The 17,929-nt window shown below is 55.0% G+C and overlaps 1 protein-coding gene across 2 annotated transcripts; it reads right to left on the bottom strand.

Moving 5' to 3' along the window:
• Positions 1-2,888: 2,888 nt before the first annotated feature.
• FAM83A (family with sequence similarity 83 member A) lies at positions 2,889-16,747 on the bottom strand. 2 transcript variants are annotated; one of them, XM_016131197.2, is made up of 4 exons: positions 16,268-16,747; positions 8,486-8,653; positions 6,822-6,946; positions 2,889-3,796 (listed from the first exon to the last, which is right to left on the bottom strand). In XM_016131197.2, exons 1-4 carry the CDS (start codon positions 16,745-16,747, stop codon positions 3,268-3,270), a joined length of 1,302 nt encoding a protein of 433 aa, XP_015986683.2. In that variant the 3' UTR covers positions 2,889-3,267. The 2 variants fall into 2 exon arrangements, with proteins under 2 accessions (XP_015986683.2, XP_036088885.1); XM_036232992.1 differs by lacking the exon at positions 8,486-8,653.
• Between the last annotated feature and the right edge of the window lie 1,182 nt (positions 16,748-17,929).

The raw sequence follows: 17,929 nt of genomic DNA, 5'->3' as shown, positions 1-17,929 counted from the left end.
AAGGGGCGAGGGACAGGCCTCCACTCAGCTGCTTCCCCATTCCGGGCCTTCCTCTTCTCTGGGCCCAGCTACATTTTTACCTGTGGCTGTCACGAGGCACTTAGACTGAAGTGGGCAGAATAATGGCCCCCAAAAGATGTCCACGTCCTAATCCCAAGGACCTGTGAATACGTTAGGCGACACGGCAAAGGGAGTGTCCGTACTGGTCTCCGCCTGTCAAGACCCAGTGCTGTGGCTGGACCAGCCCCTCTGCTGCTGCTTGCGATTGCACGATGCCTTTCAGCAGAAGCCACCAGGAAACTGCAGACCAAGAAGTGTCCAGACCTGCGGAGCATTTTTTAAGAGTTTATTTGAGCCCAAAGCGACAACAACTGAGAAGCAAGATCTCAAATGCTCCATAGGATGTAAGTTTCCAGCTTCGTTTTTTTGAAGTTGATTCTAACACCAAGGGTTGAACCTGTACTTAACCATTCTGCACAGAGCCTTTCAATCATTGAGCAGGTTTGCCTCGTGCTGGGGCTTTGGCCCTGTACCTTTTTTCACCCCCTTTTTAAAATTTATTTTTTATTTTCCAATTAGAGTTAACATTTGATATTATTTGATATTAGTTTCAGGTGTGCAGCATAGTGGTTAGTAGACGTTTACATAACTTACGAAGTGATTCCTCTGATTAGTCTAGACCCCACCTGGCACTGTTCCGTTATTACAACATTATTCACTGTATTCCCGATGCTGCCCCTCACATGCCCGTATGTTGTAACTACCAATTCGCACTTCTTAATTCCTTCACCTTTTTCATCCTGCCCCTCAACCCCCCTCCCATCTGGCAATCACCAGTTCCCTGTATCTATGGATCTGTTTTTGTTTGTTTGTTCATTGATTTTGTTTTTTAGATTCCACATGCAAGTGAAATTGTGTGGTATTTGTCTTTCTCTGTCTGACTTATTTCACTTAGCATAATACCCCTAGGTCCATCCATGTCGTTGCAAGCAGTAAGATTTCATTTCTTATGGCTGAGTAATATTCCGTTAAATATATGTACACATCTTCTTTATCCAGTCATCTATTAATGGGCACTTAGGTTGCTTCTGTATCTTGGCTATCGTAAATAGTGCTGCAGTGAACATAGGGGTGCATACATCTTTTTGAATTAATGGTTTGAATTTCTTCAGATAAATACCCAGAAGTGGAATTGTTGGGTCATAAGATAGTTCTGTTTTGAATCTTTGAAGAACCTCCATGCTGTTTTCCATAGCAGCTGCACCAATTTGCGATCCCACCGACAGTGCTCAAGGGTGCCCTTTTCTCCTCATCCTCGCCAATGCTCATTTGTTGATTTACTGATGACGGCCATTCTGACAGGTGTCAGGTGATATCTCATTGTGGTTGTAATTTGCATTTCTCTGATGATTAGCGATACTGGGCATCTTTTCATATGTCTGTTGGCCATCTGTATGTCCTCTTTGGAGAAACGTCTATACAGGTCCTCTGTTTATTTTTTAACTGGATTGTTTCGTGTGTGTGTGTGTGTGTGTGTGTGTGTGTGTGTGTGTTAGGTTGTATGAGTTCTTTGTAAATTTTAGATAGTGACCCCTTCTCAGATGCATCAGTTTGCAGCTTCCTTTATGCATTTGGAATTAAGGAGATAATTTAAATAAGATTACATGAAGATAGGAGACAGCAAGGCAGAGATTGGATTATAAGATTATGTGATTTCTTAAGGGTGGCTAGGCCTTCAAAAGGAATCACTTCCGGCATTTCAAAGGTGTGTTGACCTAGATGCACAGGAACAAAGGACAGGGCTGGCTTGAAACCTTTCCCTAACAAAGTAACAGGCCAGGGGTGTGACTACCCACCAAGGCCTGCCCAGTCAGGAATTTGTGGTTTATGATAACACCCCTTTTTCATCCACAAAACTTTGAAAAGATACAGGTTTATTACCTACAAGGCCTGGCAGTTACAGAGCACACCTGGGCCACGCTGATGGGGAGAGCGGGAGCACACACCCCCGAGATTCTGCTTTCACTGGGGTTGAGGGCGGAGGCCCAGGGTTTGGCAGCCTCACTATTGGTGAATTTAAGACAGAAGCGCTGGAATTTAGTACATGGGAAGAGAGAGAGAGAAAAAAAAAAAGTAGGCCAAATGGCCGGTTATTGAAGTCAACCAAGCTCCCTAACATAAAGGGGCCTCAGAGGCGCTGTCACACAGGCTCTGAGAGCTGGGGGCACATCTCCTCCCCCACAGCGGCTGCCCAGCCCTGGCACCTGGGGCGGGGGGCAAATTCGTGACCAAGTACAGGAATTCAGGCCCTTTTGGAGTGAATTATGCTCGTATGTGTGTGTCTGCCATGTTTACATCCTCTGATGACAGTTTTTCCAACACACTCTTCAAGTGGAAGCTGAGAAAGTGAGTGACAGTTCCTCTGTGGCCAACAGCTTCTTGGGCCAAGTCCAGACAATGAAGCTTGTAAAGACGGGCTCTGCCACCTCCGTGACAGCCAGCAGGGCAAGCGGGGCGGAGGCGGGGAGGCCGGGCAGGTGAGGGCGGGAGAGAGGGCAGTAAGCTCATCCTGCGGTGTCTGAATGTTCATGCAGGAGCAAAGCTTCTTAAACAGGCACCTAATGTGTATCACTCACCAGACGTCCAAGGCACTGTCCTTAGGGTCCCCTTGGGCTCTTACAGTGCAGACAGGGGATGCAGATTGGTACCTAGTAGGACCAGGTGGATGCTACAGTCTCCAGGAGAGAGGTTTGCGGGGAGGGTTGGTCATTAGCTATCAAAACGTCCAGTCAGTGATCGCCGGTCCCTGGTCGGGGGTATGTGTTTGGCCCTAAGCGAAGCCCCCTGCACTGTGCCCCCCCCCCCCCGACACGACCCCCATACGATTTCTTTCATTCTGTCATGCTCTCCATGGTGCCCGTTCACGTGGGGGTCACCCCTAGTTGACTTTGGAGTTCTCCAGGACGAACTTGAGTCTGGGTCTCTGCCTGTCGCTGAAATGGTGCCTGGCACATGGCGGGCACCCCGTCGCTGTTGTTGAATTTCACACTGTGGTAGAGACTCTCCGTTCAGGGCAGCCCCCAGCGAGCAGGCCTGCCGAGGCAGGTGCAGATGTGACTCTAGTCAGAGCAGGACTGAAGATGGGGTTGGGAGGATCGGTCAAAGGGAATTGGGGTCAAAGCTGCTAGTCATTGAGGTGGTTCCTTGGGCCAGCAAACCCGCAGTGCCCGGCGCTGGCCTGGGAGGGCGGCTGGGGGAGGGGACCCTTCAGAAATTAGGGGCAACCTGCAGAGCGGGCCTCCAGACATGGGCCGCCCTGGGCACCAGGCCAAGCGGCTCGAGCTGCAGCCTCGCGGGCCGGTAGGCGTTGCTATACAGAGCGAGTGGCCCCTTATGGGGCCTTGGGAGGAAGTGGGCCTGTGGGGTCAGGGCCCCCCAGAGACCATGGTAGGGCTGTAACCTGGGGGGCGGGGGCGGGTTTGGGGCCAGGGGACTGCTGGGCCCCGAGGACGTGGACAGACTCCGGTTCCGGGGGCGGCTCCCCGTCGATGGGCTGCTGAAGGGGTTGGAGGACGTGAGGTCACTGCCTGAGCCGCTGCTGCCGCTGAGGCGGCCAGGCGGGGGGCTGCGGCCCGCGCCCGGCTGTGGGGGTGCGGCCAGCCGGGGCGACTTCAGGCCCATCACGGGCTTGGAGGAGGCGTAGAGGTGGCGGAACTCCTCGTCAAACAGCTCCACCGCCTGGCCCGTGAACTTGGAGAGGATGTTCCGGTGGACGTGTCCGCAAAGCCAGGTGAAGCTGGGGGAGGAGGAGAGAGAGTGAGGGGCGGGAATGGGGGCTCCGGGCCTGGGCCTCTCTGCCCCCTTCCTGAGGGGGTGGCGGGGGCTGAGGCAGGACCCCCGGAGGAACAGAGACAGCAGCGGGTGACCGGTGTCACAGATGGCAGAAGTGACGCTCAGGACCGGCAAATGTCTGCAGGTTCGCGATTAAGTGGCCAGAGTGAATGCTGGCTTGCGGGCAGGGCTCGTCCTGTGCTCGGATTACAGCCGGGTAGAGTGAGGGCCCTGTGGACGCGCAGAGGGCTGAGGGCCGGCGAGTCCCCATGGACTCTGCTCACGCCAGTCACCTAGACGCTGGGGCCTCAGCGGCCCCGCCTGTGACACATGGGACGCCTGCCTCTTCTAACCAAGTAGGGGCCTGGGAAAGGCGGCCGCACAAAGGTGGCTGTTCCCTGGAAGGGGGGGCTGTGTTCGCAGGAACATCCGGGGGCGGGGGGATCCCGGGCTCTTTGGGAGATGGACAAGAGACCGCAGGAGCCCACAGGAACCCAGCGTGGCGAGGTTTGCCCAGATACCCCCGAGGACAGCCAAGTAAAGGTCTCGTCCCTCCCTCCATTTACAGGTTTTAAGTGAAAACAAAATATTCAAGGCATTTATGTATTACTTTTTATGATTCCTTGATGTAACCAAATTCCTTGTATTTCTGATGGAAAACTCCCCGCCGTCCCCCAACCCCACTTCCTCTTGATAATGCCTAGTGACAGTGCAGAAGACCCACCGAGAGCGTCAGGTTAGAGATTCCTGTATCCCTAGTAATGCAAATCCAGGTGTGGGCAGCTTTGGGGACCGATGATTAGAGCTGGGCGGGTCACCAGTGCTGAGCAGAAACAGCCCCCGCCAAGGGTCTCAGCCTGGATCTCCCAGCCGGCCCGCCTTGCCACCAGAAAGGCAGAGCCCAGCCTGCAGGGTCCCTGTGAGGCAGGGCGGGGCTCACAGGGGATAGGGCAATCCCAGGAAGAACAATGAGGCTCTGTTTAAACTTCTCCTCCCGCCCTGGAACCACCCACACAGCCACAGATCGAGGAGCAGGTGCTGAGCCTGAAGCCAGCCAGGTGACAGGGGAGCAGCAACCACAGGGACAGTGAGACTCTTGGCGACACTAAGAAATCAAGAGGCCCGTATTGTTTGGGACCAGGCTAGATTGGGCCAACGACTGCATGCCTTGCCCCACAAAACAGGTCCAAAGGTGCCGGGGCCCCTTTCCAGGCCCCACGCCTGAGGCCCCCGTGCACCCCCACGGGCAGGTGAGTCTCTGCAGTATCTGTGTGCCCGTGCGCACCGCGCGGGGGCCCCCCGCGCACACCCCACAGGTCAGCGCGTCCTGCGTTCCAGCTTGCACCCTTCCCTTCATCGCCACCCACTGTAAGAAATACATTTTACTTTCATTGTTTCTGCCCCTCAAGTACATGAATCGACTTAACCTTTGGCTCAAGACCCACCGTCACCATATTGGTCTATGCATGGCCCATTTTAATGTATGGAGCTATTTACTTCGTTATTTTAAATAATGGAATAAGCACCTGTGAACCCACCCCTTCAAATTAGAGGCTAGCTGACATCTAACCACACAGTCCCTCCGGCAGCCCATGCTCCCTGCTCCACAAACTAGAGGAAATCGTCGCCCGGAATCCTGCGCCATAGTTCCCGTACTTTCCTTTTTCTATAATTACGAAAAGTTTTGTCTACTCTGGAAAGTAAATATTTTTACTTTAGTCGTTTTTAACATGACAGTCTCTTGAAATTTTTTCACTTAATATTCTATTGCTAAGGTTCATCCATGTTATCTCTAGTTGCTGTACTTCGTTCATTTTTGACTGCTGTGTAATATTCCACTGGTGACTAGATTATGGTGGATTCATCTACTCTCCCATTGATAAGAATTTGGGTTGCTTCCGCAGTTTTTCTGCTGTGACCAGTGCTGCTACAAATATTCTTATATTTGTCTTCTACTGTACTGCACACCAGTTTTTCTTGGAAATACACCAAGGAGTGGAATTACTGGGTTATAAACTAGGTGAACCTTCAGCTTTAGGAGAGAATGCCGCTCTCTCCAAAGTCGCTGTGCTTATTTGAAATCCCATCGGCAATGTATAAAAGATCCGGCAAATCTAAGTTGGTATTGCCAGTCGTAATTTTCTTCTGCTAGTTGAGAAGGCATACAATGATACCTCATCCTCGCCTCAGTGTGCATTTTCCTGATCACTTCCAATGCTGAACATCTCTTCGTGTGTTTTCACATGCGTCTCCTCAGTGAAGCGTGTGCTTGTGTCCCTTACCCATGCTTCTGCTGTGCTGTCATGAGTCACAGGATTTCTTTGTGATGCTTGACACTAATCTGTCAGGGCATCATGAAACCCTGCTCCCGGTTTATAACCTGACCTTTTACTTTCTTTAAGAGTTAGCCTTCTGATGAACCAGGGGTCTTAACTACAATATAAGCAGATTCAGCCATCTGTTACAGCCAGTACATTTTTGTGTTCTGTTTAACACAGAGGGGTGTCTGTGTTAAGATACCTAATCTCCATATTACAGATGTGGGAAGTACGCTAAGAAGAATTGAACTGTGCACAACAAATGGGTGAATCATCTGGCGTGCGGATTATATCTCAGTATAATTCACACACAAACACACATACATCCCAAAACGAACTGCATGGTTTTGTAATCACGCCTGAGGGAGCTGAGGAGGGAAAAGGGGGTTCTATGTTCTATTGCAACATCAAGGAAAACTGAGGCGCCTGGTTGGGTACGTCTATTGTGAAGTCCTCCCAGGAAGGGCTCGACTGACCCCCTTTCTCCCCAGGCGGGTCCTGCCTCCAGCCTCACGTGTGAGACGAAGCCCCAGCTCTGGGTAGAGGAGGAGTGTCCTGGGAGCTCCGGGGCGGGGATAGGGTGGGGAGGGGGGGTGGAAGCAGGGGCAGGTGCACCTGAGCTGCTCAGCCTTGGCCTCCACAAAGCCTCAACAGGTGAAACCCAGCGCTCACCTGTATGATCCAGACAGGACGTATCTCCAGTCCGAGATGATGAACTTCTCTTGGACTTGGCCGGCAAACTTCCTGCCTGATTTGGCACAGTACACCTCCGCCTCCACGCTCCGGATGGAAATGTTCTGTGGGAAGGAAAGTCAGGCGTCCCTCGCTAATCATGTGTTTGCAGATACGTGTTTGCCCAGGACAAAGTGCGGAAAGATGCACACCAAGGCACCAACAGGGCTTATCTCTGGTTGGTGGGATTGTGGGCCGTTTCTCTTTCTTCCTTGGCTGAGTTTTCTAAACTTTCTTCATTGTCTGATATTATTTGAGTAATGGTAAAAAAGAAAGGGGGGATGGGGGGGTGGGAGATGGTAGAATTTATAAAAGCCGAAAATAAAAGAAAGACGAGGGCCTGATGGCCGTGGAGACTTCGGTCGAGGCTCCCAGAACCACAGAGGTCTGGCGGGGCCAGCCTCGTAAGTGGCTTTAGTGACAAAGTTCCTGACTTCAAGCTGGTCAGAGGGAAGGCTCGGTACAGCCAGAGTGGGGAGCTTTACGGTGACCTCAGTGGACCCTTGACAGTCCTGTCTAAACAAAGTTGTGTCCACAACCGAAATCATGGCTGGGACCCGGGGAAGGGCAGGCGACACGTGGGGAGCTCGGCCGGAGGCGGGATACCGCCGGGCCCCTGAGAATGCCCGCCTGTGGCTGGGCGGAGGAGGACGCCTCATGTCTAAATGTCGCCAACATCTCCGCTCCGCCTCTCCGTAAGCTCTGAGATGGCGGGAGGAAGGTGACATCCCGCTGTCCCTTGGTGCCAAGAGGACTGTCAGGTGTGGGCCACAGAGGTGAGACACGCTGCCTCTCTGTTTCGATGGCTGCATGCCAAGGAGGTCTGACCCAGGCAACATCAGGCGGACCCAGTAGTCAGGGGAGTCAAGGCCTGTGGCACCAGGAGGTGCCCGGGCTCAGCTGCATCTGGTCGGTGTCAGGAGGGAGGGAGGGAGGGAAGAGGGCAGGGTCTCCTGGAAGCTGACCTGCCTGAGCTAGAGAGTCCCCACGGGAACCCTGAGGGCCACCCACCAGCTGTTCAGCTGGGCCTGCTCATGAAAGCTACGGATGCTTTGACATTTGACTTTGAATTAGCTGCCCCAAATCTGACATGACTAAATGAACCTGTATCTCTGGGGTTCTTTCCTCCTTGTCAGGAGAAGAACGTGGAGTGTTGGGTTAAATCTAAGAGGATCAGCCATGGAGTCCTGACTCGTATCTAAGCTCCTGAGTGCTGCCCGGCCTGGTGGCGAAGTTTCCTCAGCTGCGAGGAGAAGAGGCGGCTGTGGCGGAGAACACTGCTCTCCAGCTGTCCACGGGCCCTTATACTTGCCAGACCCCCTGCACACAGGTGCCTCAAAGGGCTATGAGCGGAAGTGATGAAAATCTCTTCCGGGTCGGGTCCTAAAAACATCCTGCGAAACCCTTCGGCCCCCTCTAGCCCTGTCACTGCCGTCCTGGTGTAGCTGTGAGGCGGGAACGGCTGTCTGGCCTGCACCGGACTTCGAGCAAGAGCTGAACCTTTACTATGTTAAGCCGTTGGGACGGGAGACATCGGTTAGCAGGGCGTGGCCTATCTCATTCTAATACCAAGTACCTTCTGGACTCTCACCGGGGGCCCCTACCTTGAGGTGACTGTCAGAGATCTGGACCTTGTCACACATCTCCTGGAAGAGCTTCACGCCTCCTTGGTCCAGGAGCACACAGACAAACACGCCACGCTTGTTGGCTGCCTCTAGAATGTCACAGAAGATCTCCACGTCTGTGAACACATCCATCAGGATGGCCAGGACCTGGGCCGGAGCAGAGGGGCCAAATACCAGAAGAGTCAGGGGCAGGCGCTGACTGGTTTCGGCCAAACTTCCTAAGTCCCAGTGGGCCTGGGAGAGCTGGTCCCATTGGTGCCGTGTGAGTGGGGAGGGGTGGGGTGGGGGGAGGGCCTGACGGGGCAGGATTCAGGGACGGGAAAGGGAGAGGCGCAGTGGAGACCCCCCCTCTGCAGCCCCACCACAAATCCTCCGGCCTCACCACCCACGGTTGGAGTATAAAGTGCAGAGGAGGAAGGAGAGAAAAGCAAAAAAGAGGAGGGGAGGAGAGGGGAAGGGAAGGGCGAGGGGCGGCTGGGCAGGTTCAGGGGAGAGGCACAGATTTAACGTCATGGCTTCTTGGCCCTCTGGAGCCCGAAGGGAGTCTGCGGTCTCTTGTTTTCAAATGTTTTTAAGCCGAGGAAGCCTTGCCTCAAACGAAATCCCTGTAGAGACCCCACATATGGGCTAGATGGACTGAGATGAGCCAGTGGGATGAGGAGGGAGCCCTTCCGGCCAGCAGTCGCTGCGTCCTGTCTGAACGGGACATGATGCTCGGCGAGTGGAGAGCCCTCGACGTCCAGCAGAGCGGAGAGACGTGTCCTCCTGCTGCCGGGCCTGCATTCCCCCACCGGCAGCACCCCAATCTCCCTGTAAGGAATCGCCTCTTTCCCACAGGCAGTGCTGTTTGGTCGGGGCTACTGCCATGCCCTGGCTCGTTTGTGGGGGGCGGGGCGGGGGGCGGGGCGCATCGCCAAAGCCAGACCGCTGAGAACACTGCATCCCCCGCTGGCCACAGAGATGGGCCCAGGGACGGTCACGTGACCTAACGTAGTCTATTGAGAGTCAGCTCAGGACCTCTGCGGGGGCTTTCGCAGGAAGGAGGCATTTTTCCTACCGGGGTTGCTTAGCTAGTCGATTACAAACTACAGCTGCTGGTAGCCGTCTTGCCACCACCGCATGGGGACAGGCTGCCTGAACGTGAAGCCAGCCCCGGAGAAAGCAGCAGGGCCCCGAGGGGCAGACATGCCCGCAGCGTCCCCGGGGCATCTCCTATCAGCGGCGCCTGCGGCCAGTCTTACCCTTGGCCTCTCCTCTTGTGGATGTCAGCGCACGTTCTTCTTAAGCTGACTGGGGGTTACTTTCTGTGATGTCGTAATTCATAATTAATAAGAAATGTATATTTGATCTTTTTCCTGTTTCTGGCACGAACTGAAAACCCTTGGAATTTCGGAAGTGATGAGGGGGGGGAGGTGTCTTTTGTTATGTTAATGATGCGACACCTGGACCGAACCCGAGGGGCGGGGATTGGTTGCCTGGAGAACCAACCTTGTGATCGGAGGGTTAGAACTTTCAGCCCCCTGGCCCCTGGGGAAGGAGGGGGGCTGGAGCTTGGCTCAATCGCCAACGGCCAGTGACAGTATCAAACACACCTATGTCACGGAGCCTCCATAAAATCCCAAAAGGATGGGTTTGAGAGCCTCCAGGTGAGGGGAGAAAGGTGCACTCAGGCAGGCCGTGGGCGCTCCGAGCCCTTCCCCGTTTACCTTGCCCTCTGCGTCTCTTGCATCTGGCTCTTCCTGAGTTATATAGTCTTTTATAACAAACCGATAACCTAGTAAGGAGAATATTTCCCTGAGTGTTGTGAGCCACTCTAACAGATTAACCAGACCTGACGAGGGGGTCATTGGAATCTCCGGCCTGTGGCTGAGGGGTCAGAAACCCAGGCACAGATTTCTGTTGCTGCCAATAGACTTGGGAGACACCCAGCTGGTGTCCAGGAATTCCTTGCTGGTGTGGGAAGCTCCCAGACAGTGGAACTGGAGCAGAATTCAACTTTTTTTGTCACCCAATGAAGAGTCCTTCTTCCTAACACTTAAACTGTGGTTTATCGACAGGTGGATTATTATAATTATAATGGTGACATAGAAACTGGTTACCCAAGACCCTGTGAAATGTTCTTGTGCAACTTGCTGTATATTACGTGCTCTGCACATATGTATTGCAAATCAACAAATCGACTGAAAAAAGAAAGCACAAATGGTAGCATGTCCGCTGTACCTGCCCGTGAGGGCAAGTGGGGTGCGGATGGATCGGCATAAACCCAAACCAGCGGTGCCGTTTGGAAGGGGGACTACGGCCATTCTTTCTTCAGCAGTACCAGTAATAACAGCTCCACCGTTCACAGAGACAGGGAAGGAGGTGGCCGGTGGCCACCTGGAGCTCGCCTTCTGCTCGCTTGGTGTGGGTGTCCGGACTGGGGAGGGAACTGCAGAGAAACTGCTCACTCCGCACTCGAGTCAGAAAAGACCTTCTAGTCGTGACACCTGTGACCCTTCAGAACCACGCCTGTCATCGCATGACTGGTGTCTGTACACATTCGAGCTCTGGCACCAGTAACGCCCAGGCCCCCTCTGCTGAAAGATGAACGCCTCCTCATCCAAGGTGTGGAGGAAAGAGACACCCAGACCTTTTGTTTTCTCTCAACAGAAGGTCAGTAAACCTTTCCACTTGCTTCCCAGTGAGTCCCAGTTCCCCTGAGACAGGGCTGGTGACCAACGGACAGAGAAGGCAGCAGGTTTACAAATAACCCTGTGTCCTGATTTAAGGGATGCTTGCAAATACAGGCTCCTTATGCCCAGCTCTATTTCGTTCGCCTCCTGTTGGAATTGTCTCTCAGCCAGATTAATTCAAAGCCAGTACCTGCTCCAGGTACCCGCGTGGCCATGCTACCTTATAGGGTGTAGAGGGTGGATGATGATGTTCTAAAAGCCGGATCCTCAACCTAGCTACCAGAGGCCATGGATATGAACTCACATGATCTCACTTGGAAAAAGGATCTTCGCAGATGCATGTAAGACTCTCAAGATGAGATCATCCTGGATTATCTCGTAAACCCTCAATCCAATGACAAGTGCTATTATGAAAGATACCCAATGGACAGACAGGGAGAAGAGGATGAGCCCACTGAAGATGGAGGCAGAGACTGGAGTTACGCAGCCACTGGCCAAGAAATGCCTGGAGAAGCTGGGAGAGGAAGGACCTTTCTCTAGAGACTTCAGAAGGGAGCGTGGCCCAGCTGACACCATAATTTTGGACTTCTGGCCTCCAGAACTGTGAGAGGATAAATTTCTGTTGCTTTAAACCCCCAAACGCGTGCTAATTTGTTACAGCAGCCCCTTAAAACTAATGCAGAGGGCAGTACATAATCCAGAGAAAAAGCGGTCTACGGGGATGTAGGGGATTTTGGCTCCAGCCTTGGTGCTACTGGAGACTCGCTAAGTACCTTTGGACAAGTCACGTGCCCTCTCTGAGCCTCAGTTTCTTTACCTATAAAGACTGCATGATAGTAGAGCATTAGCTATCATGCAAGGTGGATCTAGCTGTAAGCCTGGATCATAGAAATGAAAGCGTGTGCGAAGGTAAAGGCTGTTATTCTAGTGTATAGTGAAAATATGGTCATGATTTCCATATGCATTATTTATGAGCAAGTGTGGATGTTAGAATAACAGCATGCAAGAATGTTGTTTTAATCCAGGCTACAGAAGAGGATCAAAATTAGCGCCCACGTCTCTGTGGACAGGAAAGAGCAGGGCTCTCCCTAAGCCGATCAGAGGGACGGGCACAGAGGGTGGGGCTGGCTGAGAAGGAAAAGAAGCGTTTTCTGTGACACTTTGCCAAAACGGAAGCCGGCCTGGAAGCGGAGCCTGACAGGCTGGTGCTGGGAATCTGGAGATTCAATGAGACAGAGGGGCCCGTCCAGGATGGGGGCGGGGGGTGGGGGAGTGAGGGGTGGGGAAGCCGGTCAGCTGGGGCTCTTCTGTGGGGACCTCAAATCCTGGCTGAGAAGCCCTCGCAGCCTGCCAGGCAGATGTGAGTCCTTCAAGGACTGGAAACTTTCCTGCCTGAGGAAGGGCAGGGTGCGAGACTCAGGAATCTGGGTCCTGGTGGGCCACCAACTACGTCGGGGACAGTTGTTGGGGGCACATAGCACCCCATCTCCCAGTCCGTGCTTCCGTTTCTACTCTTTCCTCTTTCCCTTCCCCTGAGCACTGACATTGTTTTTGAGCTTGCCTTCGACAGGCGAGTGTAATTACGACAGCGACTGTTCCAGACGCACCCACTCTCAGCCACGTGTTCCTCTTCTGTGACCCTCACGACACTGTCCACCTTCCCAGGGGAGAAGCCGCAGGTGCTAAGAAGTTCGGTAACTTTCTGAAAGCCACGTGGCTAGAATGCAAGGCAGGTGCCCCAGACCCCACCCCAGAGCCAGGCCCCCAGTCATTCTACTTCCGGCCTAGGAAAAGGACTTTGAGGTCTGTCTGTCTGTTTTCAATGGACACAGCCCAAGGGGCAAAGTGCCATCTCTGCATGTGGGTTGGGGCCCTGGCTGGAACCCCCACACTGCTGGGGGACCAGACTCCTCTCGCCCGAATCTAGCCCTTTCCCCAGTGGGGCTCGAATGAGGAATGACCTCAGTGGTGTTTGAGGCGTCCCAGGTGTGGGGATTGGGGCCCGGAACCCCCTCATCAGCTCCCTCCAGGGGGTTGTGCAGTTTCTGCTCAGGTGGCCTCATTCCAGCCTAGACCCACCTCTCTCATCCCTCTGCGCACTGCCCTCAGCCCATCTGGCAGTGACCTTGTGACCTGTGTGTGTGTGTGTGTGTGTGTGTGTGTGTGTGTGTGTGGAGTGGGGAAGAACATCCTATCCTAGGGCAGGGGCTCAGCTCCCAACCTCCCAGGGGCTGATTATAATACTTTGACATGCAAACCGAGCAACCTAGAGCCATAACTCAACCACCTCCCTTACCTAACTTTCACACATCAAGACAGTAGTCGCCCTGCCCCAAGCCACTCAGGGCCAGGTCCTGGACCCCTAGGAACCACCTCTATCCCAGAGCTTGCCAAAATGATTCAAACTAGCCGGCCCTACACTGCTAACCCTGGCCTGCCTTGCCTTTCCTGCAAAGCCACAAGGCAGGCTTGTGCCCACGTGGCTCTCCGTGGTGTCCTGTGCCTCCTACTTCTAGGGACCTGTAAGAACATCTTGCTTCCCGACAGTCGTCTCCATGTCTGTGTGGCTTACCGCACCCGCTTAAAACAAATCCCCGACACACTGAAGAAAAGAGAACTTGCTCAGTCTTTGCCTCAAGGCGCGAGGCACAGCTGCCCCTGGCACCCCGAGCCTCCGTCCTGTCCCCAGCCTCACACTCCTCGAGGTTCCGCATCAACGAGCCCTGTCCCACCGGAAGGACTGCGGGCCCCCCCATCTCCAGGACACCCAAGCCCTCCCGCACCCCCTGACTTTCGTGTTTGACCCTCCCTAGGCCTGGAAAACTTTTCCTTCGCCTCCCTGCCTGGCAAACGCTTGCTCGGCCTTTGAGACTCGCCTCCTCTGCAAAGCCTGCCATAGTCACCCTCCTCCACGTTCAAGCCCAGGGCTGCCACTCAACACTGTCCCCTTCTCCAACACTGTCCTCTCTCCTCCTGGGACAGCTGGCAGGGAGCTCCCCCAAGCGCGAGGCCTCTCCCTCTGCTCTGCCCCCTGCCTCGACAGACGGAATTTCAGGCGCCACGACTGACCCTTGGTCAGGATTTCTCCTAAGGTCCTGGAATCACAGCCGCAAGTGGCTGCTCGCTGACAGCTGTCCCTCTGACCCCAGGTGCACAAGATGACTGACTATCCAGCTCAGGGTTACGGATGCCCGCTCTGCCTTCCTGAAGCCGCAGAGGGGTAAGAATGGACTCCAAGGAAAGACTTTTGGCTACGTGTAAAGGAAAGCAAAAAAAAGAACAAGCTGATATTTAAGCTCGTTTTTTGCCAGGGACCTAGTGTCTTGACTAAAGCTCCTCCCAAGATCAATACTCTGTGCAATCTTTGGCTCTGGGAAAAACATCACCCTGAGCGGCTGGGGTGTGTGTGGAAGGGGAGGAGGGAGGGAGTGGGGTTCTGGAAAATTGAAAAGAAAGTAGCGGTGGGTGGAGCGCTGGCTTGTCATGTTTCTGTGACAGAGCTGCAACAGGAACTAACAGATGGGCCCAGGCAGGCAGCCAAGGGCGTCGGCACCGCCTGGGGCTCACCCACGGGCCCAAGGCAAGTCCCTCAGCCTCCCCGGGCCTCAGGGTCCACGCCGGACGAAGGCCCCTTCCGGCCCCGAGGGTCTGTGTCTATGTGCCGGCTCTGGCCTCTCTGCGTGTTGAGTCCAGTGTCCAGTGTTCTCCCGAGGGGTGGGGACCACTGGTGGGGGTGGGAATCCTCAAAGGCAGCTGCTGCTCAGAGGGTGAGTGACACTCCCTGGAGGGAAGCCAGGTCAGGGCTTGTGAAACACGATCCCTTGGCGGAGCCTCTCTCCTTCCCCTGCTCCCCACCTGCAAGGCTCCCTCCCTCGCCTCTGTGGCCCTGCGGAGCTGGTGGCCTTTCTTTCACCAGCACAGCATGTTACGAGTTCAAGACTGACACTTACAAATCAGACGATTTCACCTAAAGGTCAGAATTTCCAGCTCCTCTTCACAGGGACGAAGACCCGACTCTGTCGGCGCCGAGTTGTGGCCACCTCTTTGGGTTGGTCACCTTGGCCACAGTCCCCACCACTCCCTTTTGTCCCAGGCCCCCGTGAACGTCACTCTTCTGTCACCTATCAGGCCTTGGCAGGCAGTCTGCGATATCCTCCCCCACACAGAACACACGCACACGTGTGCATGCGCACGCACACACACGCATACACACATGAGGGCTGGGGAACGGGCTGTTCCCACAGGCTGTCCGTGGAAGGAGGCTGTGGCCCTTCTCTGCTTAGAGCCGTCGGCGGCTCCCAACTGCCCACGGTGGGCAGAGCAAACTCCTCAGCACGGCTCACAACCTCTCCAGCCCCCGCCTCTTGCCACTCAACACCGAGTGATCTGAGGACTCTTAAACCTACACACTCCACGTTCAGGCCTTTGCGTGTGCCCTGCCCTCTGCCCAGGACCTCCCCATCTTCCCTGCTGTACGCCTACTCCTTCTCAGGATCCAGCACCGAAGTGCTTTTCTTAGGGAGTCTCTTCTGAGGTCCCCAGGCCAGGCCAGGTACTGCTCCGCCGTGATTCCGAATGAAGCGGCCACTCCCCTGGGGCCACACTTGTCCCTTGTCCTCTCTGACTCTATGTAGACCTGCCTGCACAGATGACCATGTGGCAGCTGAAGCCAGCCAGTGGCCGGGCAGAAGACCAAATAGGCAGCAGGAAAGGGACCAAGTTAGATTCGACAGATAGAGAAGGTGTGCACAGCAGCACGGAGACTGCGTGGCTGGGGATCAAGGGAGGACGAGGGCCAGGCAGGAAGCTTGTCGTAGGAGTCTGGTGATGTGCGGTGGTGGCCGGGACCCAGACTACGACACGTGGCATCGGAAGTCAGTTATGCAGGGCGAGGCAGAGAGTCATATCCCTGACTCCATTGTAAGCCCCACTGCTCCAGACTCTTCCCCTCAGAACGGGACGCGCCCCCCGTCTTCCTCCTCCTCCTCCTCCTCCTCCTCCTCCTCCTCCTCCTCCTCCTCCTCCTCCTCCTCCAGCCCCCATTCCTCCCTGCCCGTGGCCAAGGAGACCCAAGGCCCGTCATCGCTACCTGGCTGGTCCGGGCGATGCATCGGCGGATCAGGTCTCTGATGTTGCTGTGCTTGTCCGTCTGGAAGTACACGGTGGCACTGGACTTCTCCTTCAGGTAGGGCTTCTCGGCCGAGGCCCAGGTGTGCAGCAGGGTGGGCGCGCTGCCCTCCGAGGCCACGGGGAAGTAGGTGCCTGACTGTAGGGAGCAGGAGTCGAGCCCCTTGGCTCCTGCCTCAGCCCCTCCTGGGGTCTCCGGAGCACAGGGCGGCTCTTTGGCCTGGGCCTGGATGTACTGGGCCTCCACTGAGGACAAGAAGTCCACCTCACCCTCCTGGCTGAGTGCCTGCCAGTAGGCCTCAGGCCCCCCATCCAAGAGGGCATCTGTGGCCAGCCGGGCACTCTCATTGTCACTGAAGTCAGTCCTGGCCGGCCGGACCCATCGGCTCTTGACATCTTCCAGGCGTTTCCGGATCTTGCCCACATGCCTTGACCGGCTCATGCTGCCTTGCCCTTGAGTTATAGAGGGGAGGCCGGCACTTGAGCTGTTCTGGATGTCAGGGGCAAGCAGGCCACGCCACCGAGGAGTGGAGCTCCCGGCCGGCACCCCTGGGAGGCACCGGGGATCAGGGCTGCCTGCCACCCCGCACACGCGCTCCGAGGAAGCGATTCCCCACTGTCCTGAGCAAAGCTTCACGGAGATCACCAACCACCGCAGCTGGGGCTTGGCTTATCTCCCAGTGACACCTGCCCTGCCCACAGTAGGGCTGGCTCAATCACGCCTCAGCACACTCAGCCCTGGGAGATTTCCTCTCCTCCCAGCAGCAGCGGGAGGCCAGGGTGAGCCAGTTTCCCGCTCGCTGGTTGCACAATTCTCCCAGAGACCCCCAGGCCTTCGTTACAAAGCAGAGAGTCTCCCAGCACAGTCGCCCTCACCCCTCGGGTCTCCTCCTGTGCTCCCGGGGTGAAGCGCCGATCGCTTCAAAGACCTGAATTTCCCAGCGGGGTCAGATGCTGCCCGTGAGATCTGCCTTCCCACCTGTGTGAGCAGGGAAGCTGGACGCAGGCCAGGGGCTCCTCCTCTCTCTGGTAACACCCCAAACTCCTGCCCTCCCTGTCCTCTGAAAAGGCTCTCCTCTCTCCTCTCTCTCCTGTGTCGTGATTGTGGTCGTGTTGGAACAGAGACCCCAGAGAGCTTCCAGGTCTGTGCCCACGGACCCTTGGGATCCATCTGTCTCGCTGCCGGAGAGGCAGGTGGCAGCGTGAGTGTTTGAAGTATAAGGACTCGCAAGGGAGAAGCCACATTTCCTTTCCAGGTCGGGTCACAGTCAATTCCAGGCCGGTGGAAGGCAATATGTAGAGTCCCGACTGTCTTTGATTGGGTTCTGCCAGGAACGGACCTTGAGACCAGGATTCAAGTACAGTTGTTCCTCAGTATCCATGCGGGACTGTTTCCAGGACCCCCGCGGACGCCAGAATCTGTGGACGCTCAAGTTCCTTATATAAAATGACACAGTATTTGCCTGTAACCTACGCACCTCCTCTCCTGTACTTTAAATCATCTCTAGATCACTTATAACACCCGATACACTGCAAACGCTGTGTAAATAGCTGTTATACTGTATTGTTTAGGGAATAATGACCAGAAAAAGGCTGTACGTGTTCAGTGCAGACACATTGCATC

This window comes from Rousettus aegyptiacus, unplaced genomic scaffold (assembly GCF_014176215.1).
Source record: "Rousettus aegyptiacus isolate mRouAeg1 unplaced genomic scaffold, mRouAeg1.p scaffold_m13_p_15, whole genome shotgun sequence".
In the NCBI taxonomy this organism is placed as follows: Eukaryota; Metazoa; Chordata; class Mammalia; order Chiroptera; family Pteropodidae; genus Rousettus; species Rousettus aegyptiacus.
This window is presented reverse-complemented; position numbering and strand designations above follow the sequence as displayed.